The 16,864-nt window shown below is 41.6% G+C and overlaps 1 protein-coding gene across 1 annotated transcript in view; it reads right to left on the bottom strand.

The window, feature by feature from the left end:
* The window catches only part of PAX4 (paired box 4), a gene marked incomplete at both ends in the record, with an annotated part of 93,930 nt that extends 78,582 nt beyond the window's left edge, over positions 1–15,348 (bottom strand). The window contains 4 exons of the mRNA XM_082256298.1: positions 6,917–6,995; positions 8,018–8,233; positions 12,375–12,505; positions 15,132–15,348. Of these exons, the coding sequence (XP_082112424.1) occupies positions 6,917–6,995; positions 8,018–8,233; positions 12,375–12,505; positions 15,132–15,348 (643 nt within the window). The remainder of the gene's footprint in view (positions 1–6,916; positions 6,996–8,017; positions 8,234–12,374; positions 12,506–15,131) is intronic.
* Between the last annotated feature and the right edge of the window lie 1,516 nt (positions 15,349–16,864).

A 16,864-nucleotide genomic window follows, 5' to 3' on the forward strand; every position in this document is an offset into this window, starting at 1 on the left:
TCTCCATGGAAACCACCAGGGTGGGGTTCATTATTTCACTGCTCCAAGGTGAAATCAGACCTGGGCTTATCGGCTGCTTGAAGAGAATAATACACAGCTACATACTATGTAATTTTTCTTCAATGCTATGGCCCAGCTGTGCAACAACCCACTACAAACTGCTACAGCAGAGGCTGCTCTCCATGTGCTCCAGCAAGGTGGCAGAGTGGTCAAGGACTATGTTACAGACTTCAGACACTGCAGCACAGATATGCATTGGAACGATATAGCTCTGTGGAACCAATTTTGCATAGGCCTCTGTGAAAGCCTAAAAGATGAGTTAGCTCAGATAGGAGTGCCAAATTCCCTGTAGGCTCTGTTTTTTTTGACCATCCAGATTGACCGGCAGTTCCGTGAGCACAGGTTGGAGAGATCTACCCAGCAGTCCTGTCCTGTATGGATGATGCCTAGAGTTCCGGTTCCTGCTCATTTTGCTCTTGCCAAATCCATTCCTGTCAACTCTGCTTCAGCCAGTCCTACTTCTCCTTCATCTAAGACTTCGGGGCCTATGCAACTTGGGTTGATGAGTCCTTCCTTGTCATCTGAGGACCACCTATGTCTTTGGCAAAACACCCTCTGCTGTTACTGTGGGGATGCCGGCCATTATGTATGCACATGACCTGCGAAGCTGCGTAACTGTCTATTTCTCCTGCTAAACTGCCACTGTTATCTGCCAGTGAAACTCACCTAGCTCTCCCAATCACATTTCAGCTTCCGGAATGAGCAATCTTGGTCATCGTAATTATTAATTCCGGGGCAGGAAGTTGTTTTACTGATTTGGCCTTCGCAGAACAACAACACATACCATTACAACCAAAGACTCAGGGATTCTCAGTATACCTGGCAGATGATTCCTTCATCAAGTCAGAACTGCTATCTCAGGAGACACCTCCATTACTTGTTACCCCTACTAAACAAAGAACTATTAAGTCTCAATGCCATCTCAAACCTGCTGTTTCCTGTTATCTTGGGCCTACCCTGGCTGCAGGCAAACAATCCACAAATCAATTTGATTATGAGAGATACAGTGGCTTGCGAAAGTATTCGGCCCCCTTGATCTTTGCGACCTTTTGCCACATTTCAGGCTTCAAACATAAAGATATAAAACTGTAATTTTTTGTGAAGAATCAACAACAAGTGGGACACAATCATGAAGTGGAACAAAATTTATTGGATATTTCAAACTTTGTTAACAAATAAAAAACTGAAAAATTGGGCGTGCAAAATTATTAAGCCCCTTTACTTGAAGTGCAGCAAACTCTCTCCAGAAGTTCAGTGCGGATCTCTGAATGATCCGATGTTGACCTAAATGACTAATGATGATAAATAGAATCCACCTGTGTGTAATCAAGTCTCTGTATAAATGCACCTGCACTGTGATAGTCTCAGAGGTCCGTTTAAAGCGCAGAGAGCATCATGAAGAACAAGGAACACACCAGGCAGGTCTGAGATACTGTTGTGGAGAAGTTTAAAGCCGAATTTGGATACAAAAAGATTTCCCAAGCTTTAAACATCCCAAGGAGCACTGTGCAAGTGATAATATTGAAATGGAAGGAATATCAGACCACTGCAAATCTATGAAGACCTGGCTGTCCCTCTAAACTTTCAGCTCATACAAGGAGATGACTGATCAGAGATGCAGCCAAGAGGCCCATGATCACTCTGGATGAACTGCAGAGATCTGCTGAGGTGGGAGACTCTGTCCATAGGACATCAATCAGTCGTATACTGCACAAATCTGGCCTTTATGGAAGAGTGGCAAGAAGAAAGCTATTTCTTAAAGATATCCATAAAATGTGTCGTTTAAAGTTTCCCACAAGCCATCTGGGAGAAACACCAAACATGTGGAAGAAGGTGCTCTGGTCAGATGAGACCAAAATCAAACTTTTTGGCAACAATGCAAAATGTTATGTTTGGCATAAAAGCAACACCCTCATTACCCTTAACACACCATCCCCACTGTCAAACATGGTGGTGGCAGCATCATGGTTTGGGCCTGCTTTTCTTCAGCAGGGACAGGGAAGATGGTTAAAATTGATGGGAAGATGGATAGAGCCAAATACAGGACCATTCTGGAAGAAAACCTGATGGAGTCTGCAAAAGACCTGAGACTGGGATGGAGATTTGTCTTCCAACAAGACAATGATCCAAAATATAAAGCAAAATCTACAATGGAATGGTTCACAAATAAACATATCCAGGTGTTAGAATGGCCAAGTCAAAGTCCAGACCTGAATCCAATCAAGAATCTGTAAAAAGAACTGAAAACTGCTGTTCACAAACGCTCTCCATCCAACCTCACTGAGCTCAAGCTGTTTTGCAAGGAGGAATGGGCAAAAATTTCAGTCTCTCGATGTGCAAAACTGATAGAGACATACCCCAAGCGACTTATAGCTGTAATCGCAGCAAAAGGTGGCGCTACAAAGTATTAACTTAAGAGGGCTGAATAATTTTGCACGCCAATTTTTCAGTTTTTTATTTCTTAACAAAGTTTGAAATATCCAATAAATTTCATTCCACTTTATGATTGTGTTCCACTTGTTGTTGATTCTTCACAAAAAAAATTACAGTTTTATATCTTTATGTTTGAAGCCTGAAATGTGGCAAAAGGTCGCAAAGTTCAAGGGGGCCGAAAACTTTCGCAAGGCACTGTATCAGGTTCCAAATAACCTACTGTTGGGAGCATTGTCTGCCAGAATCACCAAACACTCCTACAACCTTGCTCTGATAGTGTAATGCGTCAGCTGGTGCCTGAGTCTTATGAAAATATTGACGTATTCATTAAACGGGGAACAGACATCCTTCTCCCACATCGACCATAAGATTTCCCAATTGAATTACTTCCAGGAGAGGAGATTCATTTTTGGTAATTCTTTCCACTGTCAGAACAAGAGCAGGAAGCTTTGAAAGAGTATGTTGAGGAAAACTTAGAAAGGCTTCATCCATCCACTTCTCCAGCGAGTACAGGAATATTCTTTCCGGAGAAGAAGGACCACTCCCTTTGGCCATGTGTAGATTACCGGGAACTTAATAGGATTATGGTAAAGAACTGTTACCCTCTTCCCCTTGTAACTGAACTGTTCCAAAAACATCTGCAACCATTTTCACCAAGCTGGATCTGTGAGGGGCCTACAATTTGGTCCATATTCACGAAGGGGATGAGTGGAAGATTGCTTTTCGTACCACATTTGGCAACTTTGAATGTTTAGTAAGGCCCTTCGACCTTTACAATGCTCCTGCCAACTTCCAGCACTTCATTAATAACATTTTAAGAGACTTCTTGGACATTTTCATATTTGTATACCTGGACGATATTTAGATTTTTTTCTCTGTCCTTTGATCTACACCAGGGGCATGTCAAGAGTGTTCTCTGCCAGCTCTGCCAACATGGACTGTATGCCAAGCTCGGAAAATGTGAATTAGAGCAACAGAACATCCAATTTTTGGGACTAGTGGTTTTCACAGAGGAGAATAAGATTGACCCCCAAAAGATCTCTGCCATCCTAGACTGGGTCGCACCTACAGAAAAAAGAGGAGTGCAGTGTTTTGTGCAGTTTTCAAACTTCTACCGGAGGTTCATCAAAGGATTCTCTGCCATCATCGGCCCCATCACAACTGACTAAGCAGAACATTTGTTTTTGCTGGACCTGAGGCACAGGCTGCCTTTGAAACTTTAAAGAGACTTTATACATCAGCCCCTAACCTAAGTCATCCAGATCCATCCCTGCCATATGTACTTGAAGTGGATGTATCAGAAACCTCAACAGGGGCAGTTGTATCACAATGCCACTGTCTCGAGGACTTAATGCACCCAGTGGCCTGCTTTTCACATAAGCTCTCTCAAGCAGAGAGAAATTATGATACTAATTTATACTGACTACAAAAATCTTGAATATCCAAGGACTGCTAAATACCTGAAGCCACACCAAGCTTGATGGGCTTTGTATTTGTCAACATTTGTGTTCCATATTACCTTTTAACCTGGATAAGAAAATGTCAAGCCGAATGCACTTTCCTGTATGTACGATGACCCTAAGGAACCACGCTGTAGGCAGGTAACTTTTTTTCACAAACTTATCTCCTCTCGCATATTAGGCAAGCCTCTGTGGTAGTTCCCTGTCCTACTAGAGTCACATTGGTTCCTAAGGTAGGATTGCTGTGGCAAGAGAATAAAGCGTTTGTGTCAGAAACTGGTCAGGTAGCTGTGTTGAGACTTTGTCATGACTACCCCTTGGCGGGCGACTTCAGAGTCCACAAGAAACTTGAACTAGTGCAGCGCATATTCTGGTGGCCAAATCTGAAGAGGAACTGTAAGGAACACGTGAACTCATGTACCATTTATACTCGGAGTAAGATCACTAGTATGAGAACATGTGGTCTTTTCAAACCCTTGCCAGTTCCTGAAAGACCATGGAGGATGATATTTATGGATTTCAGAGTGGAACTTTCTCCATCCAAAGGGTGCAAGGGTATTTTTGTGGTGGTGGACCGATTATCCTAAATGGTCCACTTTCTGCCACTAAAGAACATGTCTTCTGCCATGAAGACTGCTCAAGTTTATGTCAAATAAATCGTAAGACTTCATGGGGTTCCATTAAATATCGTCTCAGATAAAGGTGCTCAATTTACCTCATGCTTCTGGAAGGCCTTATGCAAGGTCTTGAAGATTGAATTTTCCTTGTCTTCTGCATACCAATCACAAACCAATGGGTCAACAGAAAGGACCAGCCAGACACTTGAGACATTCAATGTTTCACATCATTTGTCCAGGTCCATTGGATAGTGCGCTGAATTAGCCTACAATAATGCTAGTCATTCAGCCAACTATGGCTTGCATCCGTCCTTTCTTACTGACTTTGAATCCAGCTGTGCAAAGCATGGTGGACTTCTTCAACCACAATAATTAATTGCTGCAAGAAGTGGTGACTAAGGCACAGGCAGATTACAAAAAAGCATTTGGCAACAAGAAAAGGGGGAACAGAGTCTCCAATTAGGCAAACGAGTATGGCTTTCTACAGTGAAACCCAAGGTGGCGCGTCAGTCAAAGAAACTTACGCCAAGTTTGTGGGACCATTCTGGACTGTGTGAGAAGGAAGAAACAGCTGTAATATTTACTTCAATAGAAGGGGCATGGTCCTGAGGAGAATTCCTGGGAGCCTGAACAGAATGTCCACACTAAGGAGCTAATTCGTGCCTTCTTTCATAACCATACAGAGAAGGGAAGCCGGTTGGGCATCCGGAGGCTGCCTGTAAGGAGGAGGTAATGTCAGAAAGACACTGGCCATAGTACAAATGAAGGCTCGAGGTGCAAACAAATGCGCAGGCGCAGGGTGGCGGGTGCTGGTTTTTCTGTGCATGGATGTGCGCAGATGTGCATGAGCATGTGCGGGCACGCACGCATTCCCTGCTAACACTGACGTCAAATGGACTTTTTAAGCGCAGCAGTTGTACTAGTCAGTGCTGTCTAATATACAGCTATTCCCATGTTCCTGCATCTGTTCCTGTGTTTGACTTCTGTGATTGACTAGGCTGGTCCTGACCATGCTTAAACACTACATTCCCTGACCTTGGCCTGTCTCTAGATTCTGTTCTGCCTTCTGCTTATCTGCCTGCTCCACCATTGCTGACCTCTGCCTGTATGCTGACCATTCTATGCCTGCCGTCCATTCCTGTATCTGACCATCTGTTGCTGACATGGCTCGTCTGACCACGCATCCAGTTATCCATCTGCTCAGCTCTACAGGCTACCTGGTTCCTGCTGGTCCTTCACCTGCTGCATGCTGCAAGCCTCTTTTACAGCTTTGACCAGCCAAGCAACTGCCTGCCTGCTGTCTGCCAAGTCCAAGGTCTGCTGCTCCTGCTGCCACTTGCTGTTCTGGCTATCTGAACGATCACTGAAGCAGCACCTGCTACTCACCTCTACGGTGGGCTGGACACCTTACAGGCACTCATACATTGTCGGGCTCTCATGACAACTGTCTCAACATCAGTGGTCATGGAGCCAAGGCTGTAAGTGAGGCCTCCCTCTACACATCAGGTTCTGCTATAAGATACATGACATAGTGCATGAGAGTAGATATACAAGAGCTTAGCAGGGACAGTGAAGTAGAGTAGAAATGCAAAAGTTAAGTAGGTAGGATGACTCATATGTTTAGCGGGGATAAAGAAGAACATAGCAGAGGAGCTCAGAAGAGACATTGAAGGAAAGTAGAATCACAACAAATAAGTGGGGACAGTGAACAAGATAATAGGACACAGGAGTTCAGCATGGTTGTGAAGGAAAGCGTCACCAGGATGCTGAGTGGGGACAGTGTAGAAGAAGAGAGACTCAGGAGCTGAGTGGAGACAGTAAAGAAGAGCAGAGACACAGGAGCTGGGTGGAAACAGTGAAGAAGAGTAGTGGAAAATATAATTGAATGGAAGATCAGAAGCATAGTAGCTCACTGGGGACTGTAAAGAAGATCAGAAATAAAAGTTCTTAATGGCAACGGTGACAATTAGCACAAACATCCAGCTAGAATAGGGACAGTTAAGGTATGTTTTTAACTTTGTCTTGGACATCCCATCCCCTCCACTTGTGTTCCATAATATTATCGTATGTGTGAGGCTAACATAAAACAGTTTAACGTCTGTAATATGTTGTAGTTATGAGCTTCAGTTGCTGTATTTGACAGGAAAAAGCAAGGCAGAGGATCATTATTTCAACTGAAGTGTAGGTTTGGATCAAGGAGCCAAAAGCAGGCTCATAATTGTATTTGTTTAAACTTTTACTTTAGTATTATAGAAACTATACATTACAGATACAGTAAATGCACCATAAATGCATTAAGCTTCTGCAGTTACAACAATGCATTTTGCATGTAAACATATTGCTCACCCTGATTTGATGGATCCCAAGGGGTTGGGAAGTTCATATTTATTGGCAGATTCCTCAAGACTCTATTTATAGATGATACCTAAGAGAAACGAGTGTAGGTATACATTTTACATATTTACATACATATACCTTTAAATCTTCCCTGTGCATGTACACATAAGGCTTTTAAAGAGGCAAGTTGCAATATCTAGCTAATATCTCTTTATCACTGTCAATTATCTGTTGCTAAAGATGTTCGTAATTTGATTTAAGTAGCTAAGATCTAGCCACAACTATTTAATGTATGTCATAAACATATTGAACTCTGAATTTTGCAATTATAAGAAATGCTTTTTATGGCATGATGTTTGTCAAAGGCAAATAAAATACATTCCCTGTCATAGCATCTGGTGGAAAAGCTTAATCTTAAATATATTGACTAAATCCATTAGCTTATCAGCCTGATGCTTTGTATTAACATCATTGGGCATCAAAGCTAGCTTAATTAATCTTTATAGAAAATATGCACTGTATTTTCTTCTGCAATGTTTTCCAAGCTTTAGCCAGTTACCTATCAACATCACACCCTATACCTATGCCAGCCACAAATAATAAATGCCAGTCATAAGTTAATTCAGGCAAGATATAAATTTACCTATACTGTAGCATATCAGCATTTCAACTATACTGTATGCTGTGTTAACACTTTGGTCAGTCATGCGTTTCGTGACTGGCCAAGAGTAGATGGGGCAGAGCCAATAAAATAGGGTATAATTATTTCAGAAACATTTTGGTTTTCATTAGAGTGGGTAAGAGTCAGAGGTGATTATTTTTCATTTTTTGCAAAATTCCCCCAGGACAACGTGACAGTATTACCCTGAATAGCTGATCTAAAATCTTTAGTAAATAATTACAAGAAGCTATAAAAGGTAATCAGATGTACTTGTTGTTGCAGTTTAATTTATACAGTTTTAACTGAATATTTATCTGAAAAAAAAGCTAATTTTATTTTTAACCATAGAAGCAACAATTTTGTAAACAATGGATCCAAAATCTGGATATATTATACAGTAACAAAATGGTATGGCTCCCTGATGCAAGGTGTATGAAACTTTTACTTACACTAGGAATTTTATCTTCAGGACAAATCTTTTCAGCTAACAGCTTGTCCCGTATCTCCCAAGCAAAGATTGATGGATTCTCCCACTTGAGTTGAGCAATCTTCATGACCACCTTGGGGGTTGCCAGTCTTGGTTTGCTCCCCCCTATTGACTTAGGCTCTACAAAACCAGTCTGGTAGTAGCGACCAAGAATTTTGCTTACACAGCCATTAGACACCTGCAACATGACAACAAATATATCTAGTAATTAGGGTCTATACTGATAACTATGAAATGTACAATATATGCTTATTCTCTCTTCTCTAACACTATTAACCAAACTAGGAGTTTTGGTGTGTCACACACACCCAAAAAATGTAATCCTTATTTCCAGGGCTTGTGTGGTACGCCTTGTTACCTTTTCTTCCCCAAAGCTCTTTATTGGCAAAATCCCAGATGCCATTTTGACACCCAGGACTTAGTTTAATATCAACATATGCAGAACTTGCTGCTTCTGTGTAAATTGAGTCCCCATTCACACTAGCGCGACTTGTCAGGCGACTTGGTCGCCTGACAAGTCGCGGTGGGTCACCTGCCATTGATTAGTACATGACCCGTTCTAATAGGAGCGACACAAGTCGCTCCGACTTAGAAAAAGGGTCCTGTACTACTTTGGGGTGACCTGGAGGCGACTTGCATTGACTTCAATGATATGAAGTCCGTGCATGTCGCGCCAAGGTCGCGGTGCACGCTGTGCACCGCAACTTCACAGGTCGCCCCAGCAAGTCGCGTCGCCCCTGTCTGAACGGGGTCTGACACTTACAGAATAACGTCTGCAGTCAAGAAGAATTACAATGTAGCAATTCTATTTTGCTACATTGTAAGTGCTCTAGTCTAGTTCATTTGTATCCTGCATGCTCTGCATATGATGTCAATTAAAGTATGCATGCAAGTTAGAAAAAAAACGTTTCTATTTATTTTTTATATCTAGGTGTATAAAAAACGACATATACAGTATAGTATCCATTAATTTGTTACATTAAATAATTACAAGGTTATTGTCAAATCAATAGACCCATTGCTTAAATTTAAAAAAAAAATCTGGTTCATAAGAGGTATACAGGTTTGAGAACTGAATGTTAATAGATGGTATAGATATATTACTGCTATAAGAATGGAAAACGTTTTTGTTAAAACATCTGTTACCTGTGAAATAAGGCAGTAGATACTCACCTTACCCAAACATCTCCTGGGTCCCCTGCAGCTCTCTCTGGTTCCTCCCTCTGACCTCACGTCACTGCAGGAGAGAGTGGTGATGTGAGTTCTGAGGAAGGAACCAGTAAGAGCTGTGGGAACAACCCAGGACATCTCCACTTCCTGGAGTGTCAGTTTACCAGTATATTTCTGGGGACCTGTTTTATTTATCACATTGGTGTTTGGTTGAGTGGGCATCAGTAAGGGTCTTTTCACATGGGCGTTCTGTCTGTCTGTTTTTCATCCATTCGTTGACGGATGTCCATTTAGGATGCAGATCTAAATGTATTTAAATGGACAAACGGTCCTCTTTTGCATTGGTTGTTAGGAGCCAGCACTCGCCGTTATTCCTCGTGATTGACATGGACCTACATCGCTTGACGTGATTGATAAAGAATCTACATTGGGGGACATTTTTTTTTTAAATAAACAATTTTGTCAAACTGTGTTCTGTGTTTATTTACACCAGTACATTTTTTTTGTGAATGAGTAGGTGTACTATGTACCGCATACTCATTCACTTGAGAGTGGGTTCTAAGGATCTCCTTTTAGATTCTGATAAGTCACCCCCCACACCCCCCAAAGTCTCTGGGCCAGGGTTGTGGAGAAGAGGCCTATGTCCTCATCACCATGGGGAAAAGGTGCTTTGCTAGGGAGGACCTCTTCACACTCAGTCCCTCCCCCCCCTTTACTGCCCTGCTGGGCTGCATGCTTAGATAAGGGTCCGGGATGGATTTTGGGAGGACTCCACACCATTTTTTTTTTACTTTTTGGTGTGAGGTCCCCCCCAAAATCCGTACAAGACCCGAAAGGCCTGATATGGGTTGGGGGGGGGGGCCTCGTGCATTTTTTTCAGCTCTTATATTTACATTCTGTTGTCAGCGAAGAATTCCCTGCTGACAGCATAGATGACTCATTATTGTTAGGAAGTTGGCGGGTGCAGGTTCCTTAACAACCAATGACTCATTACTGCTGCCTGTCACTGTTTGTTAGGAAGTCATCGGGAGCTGGCTCCTAACAGCCAATGCAAACATTAACTATTTGTCCATTTAGGTTCAGTTTTGCTTTTTAAACAGAACAAAAATAGAGACTTGTTCCGTTCAAACAAAGGACCTTAACAGCCATGGACATAAACAGATGTAAATAGATGAATCCATGAAAAACAGGATCACTTTAGGATACCAACAGTTGTAAGTGTGTATGCATAGCCAAAGCATTTTTATTTTGTTTTTGGATTGAGTATAGAAGGGTTCAAACCCCTACCAGTTTTTTTACACTGTTGTGTATCATTGAGAACATTTCCCTTTAATTCCTGTTTCAGGAATTCAACAAAAAGTTAGAGGAAATCTCCTAAAGTGAGGCAATTCCCCTCTTAGACAGTTTTTCCTGGAACTGGTGTCCACATTAGAAGGTTTCCCTCACTTTTTGTTATTTGGACAACTCTAAAATGTTTGATTTTTTAAATATCTTTACATCTATTGCCTTTCATTTCTATTTTAAACTGAATGGGATGTTTTTACAAGGTGATCGTTTACAAATATCTTTAAGCTACACTATATATAAATTCTGGGTTTTGGGTTTATTAAAGCTTTAAAGAGAACTCCAGCTTTTCCTCCCCAAAACAACAGATGTATTGGGTTTGTGAATGAATCACAATCCTGCTGTCAGTTTGTGTTTAACACACCTCCTTTAGCTGTATACAGCAGGTATCTGTATCTGTGATGTCACCCCCTCCTCCTGGTTTTCTAAAAGATCTGACTTCCTGTTTCCTTTATTTTCCAGTCCTGATACATGTCCCATGATCCTTTGAGCCGCTGTAGCTTGTGGGTGGTGAAAGGTGTAAATGTGTCACACCTCCTCCTGTGTCATTCCTGTCTTGTAGCATGCCAAAGAATGGCTTTGTTAGGGTGCTGGTGGTAACCTGACGGCAGAGATAGGCTCCGATGTTCGCTAGAGGGCGGAGCTTGGATGGGAACCCCCAAGGTAAGTGACACAGGCTAGCCTGAGGTGCGGAATCTAAGTATCCACCGGTTTTCGCCAGAGCCTCTGGTGGTGAGGATGGACTTTGCTGCATGTGGATACCAGGTCGCGGTCCTCAGGGTCGCCCCACCAAGGGAGAACCGGTCAAGGTCTGAAGGCAGGTAAACAGACAAGGGAGATCCGAGAGAATGGTCAAACAAGCCGGGGTCAGGACGGGCAGCAGACGAGCGAAGTCAGGAACAAGCCAAAAGTCAACAGGAAATCAGCAGGAAACAGGTCACAGGTTCAGGAACAACGGCAAGAGCTGAAGACAAGACAGCAAAGTGCCAGTGCATCAGCTGCCTTTAAATAGGCCTTCTTTGGCGCCAGAACGTCTGGGTCAGTGCGTGCAAACGTGAGAACGCATGACTAGCGCATTGGCTAATTCGTATTAGCCAATTAGCAGTTTCTAACAAATGGTTTCTAGCAGGCTTACTGCAAGTCTGTAGTGATAGGGCTATGGGGGTTATTGTGAAGGTGTTTCCTTCATGTAAATAATTACTTCACAGAGAGCAGGTCTCTGTGAGTGCAGGATCTTAAGGGTGGGACTCCCCCTGTTCACACTGGCAGTGGTTGGCATATTCAACTGGGCAGGAATGGATTCTAATTGTGATCCTATAAATACTGTATAGCAGTAGCACAGCTAGCTTTCAGAACAGGCTGTGTATGAAGGTGTTTCCTTCTTGAATAATGCTGTGATCTGTGAGGCGGGACTTGGGAGGTTTGTACTCTTCGTGTAAAGAGCTGTAAAGGAAGTAAAATTAATTACAGAGTCTAAAAGACTACAAAGGGGATTGTTATAGACTCTATCTCTTCATGAAGTGGCTTTGGTAAGGACAGAGTCTATGAGGAGGATATACAGATTGTCACATGATACAAAGCTACAACTAAATCCAGAATATCAGGGGATCTGCAGACAGCAGGGCAACATGATACAGAGGTATGATCTATGCTGGGATTGATTATTCCATTCAGTTCTAGTGAAAAAAAAGTTTGAATTCTGTTTAAGCTCTTCTTTTAAGCTTCTTTCTAAGCTCTTTTAACTGTCCAATAGGAAGGTTTAATGGGGTACATATTAAAGCATAAACTGAGCAAAGAAAAATTACCTGCAGCATCCTGGAAATATCACAGGCCCGCACTCCATTTGATGCAAGTTCTATAATCTTCTTCCTCTTACATGTGGGCAGGGGGCGTCCATTCACAAATAACCCACCGAGCTGGTTCACACTGCTTGCACCTGTAAGAAACAGAAATGGATTTGAGTTTGCAGGCAGGGCCAGATTTGCTATTGGCCACATAAGCCTTGGCCTAGGCAACATGCATTGGAGGGGTGGTGTTTAGGTGACCAGGGCACTTGACATTTATACTTGCAGTTTATAGAGAGACAAAGTACAAGCATTCCTTTCCTCCAGCAGAAAGGGGTGTACTGTAAGAGTGCTGCCAGGCTAGCTAAAATTTCACGCCGGCTGCAATTACAGAAATGTGGTGGATTGTGTGGTGATAGAATTACTGCAGTAGTTGCTGGCCAAATTTAGCTATTCGGCAGGAGCTGCTGCTGGAACTACTAAAATTCCACCCTGGAATAGACATGTGGTGGGGTGTGGTTGCGTGTTACTATTGGCAATAACAATGAAGTAAAATTGATACAAGATTCAGATGCTGGAAAAAGTGTGTGTGTGTGTGTGTGTGTGTCTGTGTCTTTTCATTCTTGAACTACCTTCAAAAAATGTCTTTGTTTACATGCCATTTTTTACAAACCAAAAATTACAAAAAAAAAAGAATGAATTCACACAGAAACACAATTAGGGACTTAAGGAAGATGATTTCTGCATACCTGTGGGACATCATTTCAACCAGGCCACACTATGGAAGACATGAATGTTTTGGTTCTTAAAGGGAACTACTCAGCAAAGGAAACCTTTTGAACTAAGAATGATAGTGGGTGGCAGCTGCAGGCTCAGCAACATAATGGTACATAACTGAGCACATGCGCACTTGCGTGCCTACCTGAAGCATGCATCGGTGCAAACCCGTGACTGCTGTGTCCACATGGTAATCAGTATCTGGCCACTGTGAGCAGCCAGGGTATCATTTGATCTCTATGATCACATGATTAGCATGAAAACATCACAATAGTAAGCAAGCTGTGATGAAAGAAAGCCATTCATGACAGCTAAAACTATTGCCAATAACCCCCCCCCCCTTCCCCCCACTCTCAGAGTAGTACAGTGTCACTATGGTGACATTGAACCACTCTGATGATAGGATGTAAAAAAAAATGTTTTAAAAAAGTGTAATAAAAAATTATTATATTTTTTGTAGTTTATTTATTTAATTTTCTTTTTTTATATAAACTGTCACCAGTTAGTAATCCTGATCACCACCACACCCACACCAGTCATATAATGATGCTGTACTGCACTGGTGACAATATGTAAAAAAAAAAAATACAAGTTCAAAAAACTTGCAATGCCTCTTACTAAACAGACTAACTGTCTACTTTCCAAAAAGGGGTCATTTATTAGTACTACCCTGGCATTTTAGGGCCTCAAGATATGAGATATTCCATCAATACATCAGGATTGATCAATTTTCAAATATACTGTATATGTCATAGTTTGTAGACTCTATAACTTTCACAAAGACTAAATAATATACACTGATTTGGGTTATTTTTACCAAAGAAATGTAGCAGACTACATTTTGGCCTACATTTTTGAAGAAGGATTATTTGTTTGCCAAATTTTATAACAGAAACTAAGAAAAATGTGAACATAGTGGGTGACAGATCGAGCTGCAGGGTGTGACTGGGAGATCATCATATAATGTCCACCCAGGATGGGAAAGCTTCCTCTCAGCTGTCATTTGACAGATGGAAAGCATTTAAACACTACCTCTTTTCCAATCACCATACTAAAATCACAGCAGAACTAAAAGTGCTACATCAAAACATATTTTCCTCTGAACACATTTGTGATTGTGTCACTCCAGAATGGATTCTGTCTCTGCAGGAACATTTAGGGTAGGGTCGGTATTGTACTGCTTGTACCATTTTTAAAGAAAACATGAGTGAGCATGCAAAACACATTTCTTTTATTTCTTGGGGAATCCATATTCAACTGTAGGTGATAACAGAATGACACAATCATAAAACAAAACATGGCAACAAGTAAACAAATAAGATGAACCCTGTTCAAACGTCTGCATACCCTTAGTTCCTAATAATGTGTATTGCTACCTTTAGCATCAATGAAATTGTGCAGTCTTTTGTAATAGTTTTCTATGAGGCCCTGAATTCTTTCAAGTGATATAGCTACCTGTTCGTCTTGGCAAAATGCCTCCAGGTCATGCAAAGTCGTTGGTCGTCCTGCATGAACCGCACGTTTGAGATTTCCCCAGAGTGGCTCAATGAAATTAAGGTCAGGAGACTGTGATGGCCACTCCAGAACCTTTACTTTTTTCTGCTGTAACCACTGGAGGGTCAACTTAACCTTGTGCTTAGGGTCATTGTCACACTGGAAAGTCCATGAGCGTCCCTTGGCAGCTTTAGTGCAGATGAATGCAAATTGACTGCCAGTATTTTCTGATAATATTCTGCATTCATCTTACCATTAATTTTCACAAGATTCCCTAAGCCTTTAGAGCTCCCTCCCCTAACAGTTGTAATGGTATTCTTGTCGCTATAGGCCTTGTTGACCCCTCCAAACATAATGTTTATGGTTGTGACCCGAAAGCTCTATTTTGGTCTCGTCATTCAAGATTGCAGTGTGCCAGAAGCTGTGAGATTTCTTTCTGGCAACTCGACCATACGGCTCATTTTTGTTGAAGTATCCTTGTATTGTGCTTCTTGAAAAAAAACACACTGTATTTTTCCAGAGCAGCCTTTATTTTTCCTGAGGTTACCTGTTGGTTTTTCTTCCCAAACAGTTCTTCTGACAGTTGTGACTGTAATCTTTCTTGGTCTACCTGACCTTGGCTTGGTGTCAAGAGATCCTCAAATTTTCCACTTTCTAATAAGTGGTTGGATAGTACTGCCTGACATATTGAAGACTTTGGATATCTTTTTATATCCTTTTCCATCTTTAAAAATGTAAATGACCTTGTTACTCAAGTCTTTTGACAGTCCTTTTCTGCTCCCTATGGCTCAGTATCTAGCCTGCTTAATGCATCCACGTGAGTGCTAACAAACAAATTGACTATTTATACACAGACACTAATTGAAATTTAACCACTTTCCGACCGCAATACATATATATTATATATCAGCCAAAACCCCAGTACTGTTTTTTGCAGTCAGCAGCCGGCTTTCCCATGAAAGCATTCTGAGTAGCTCATGAGCCACTGGAATGCTTTCTGAAGCAGTGGAAGGGGACATCCCCCCCTCCTGCTGCTTTCCGGTGTTTCTCATTTCCACCCGCTTTGACGCTGCGGCCGGCTGCTCCCATAGGTGATAAAAGACTAGATATTCTTTGATTGACTCTTTGGCCTTGGAGGAGCGACATCATGACGTCACTTCCGGTCCAGGCTGGAAGTAAATCATTTTTATTTTTTTCTTGTTTTTGATCATTTGCTTTTAAAGGTAAAGAAGAGATTTGTGTTTTTTTTCACCCCAGATCTCTTCATAAAGTGGACCTGTCATCCTTATTTCTATTACAAAGGATGTTTACATTCCTTGTAATAGGAAAAAAAGTGATGAAAAAAAAAAATGAAAGGGACAGTGTAAAGACAAAAAATAAAAAGTAAAATAAAATAATTTAAAGTATTCGCCCCCCTTGAACTTTTTGACCTTTTGCCACATTTCAGGCTTCAAACATAAAGATATAAAACTGTAATTTTTTGTGCAGAATCAACAGCAAGTGGGACACAATCATGAAGTGGAATGAAATTTATTGGATATTTCAAACTTTGTTAACAAATAAAAAACTGAAAAATTGGGCGTGTAAAATTATTCAGCCCCTTTACTTTCAGTGCAGCAAACTCTCCAGAAGTTCAGTGAGGATCTCTGAATGATCCAATGTTGACCTAAATAACTAATGATGATAAATAGAATCCACCTGTGTGTAATCAAGTCTCCGTATAAATGCACCTGCACTGTGATAGTCTCAGAGGTCCTTTTAAAGCGCAGAGAGCATCATGAAGAATAAGGAACACACCAGGCAGGTCCGAGATACTGTTGTGGAGAAGTTTAAAGCCGGATTTGGATACAAAAAGATTTCCCAAGCTTTAAACATCCCAAGGAGCACTGTGCAAGCGATAATATTGAAATGGAAGGAGTATCAGACCATTGCAAATCTACGAAGACCTGGCCGTCCCTCTAAACTTTCAGCTCATACAAGGAGAAGACTGATCAGAGATGCAGCCAAGAGGCCCATGATCACTCTGGATGAACTGCAGAGATCTATAGCTGAGGTGGGAGACTCTGTCCATAGGACAACAATCAGTCGTATACTGCACAAATCTGGCCTTTATGGAAGAGTGGCAAGAAGAAAGCCATTTCTTAAAGATATCTATAAAAAGTGTAGTTTAAAGCTTGCCACAAGCCACCTGGGAGAAACACCAAACATGTGGAAGAAGGTGCTCTGGTCAGATAAAACCA

Source organism: Pelophylax lessonae (assembly GCF_965119305.1).
Source record: "Pelophylax lessonae genome assembly, chromosome: 4".
In the NCBI taxonomy this organism is placed as follows: domain Eukaryota; kingdom Metazoa; phylum Chordata; class Amphibia; order Anura; family Ranidae; genus Pelophylax; species Pelophylax lessonae.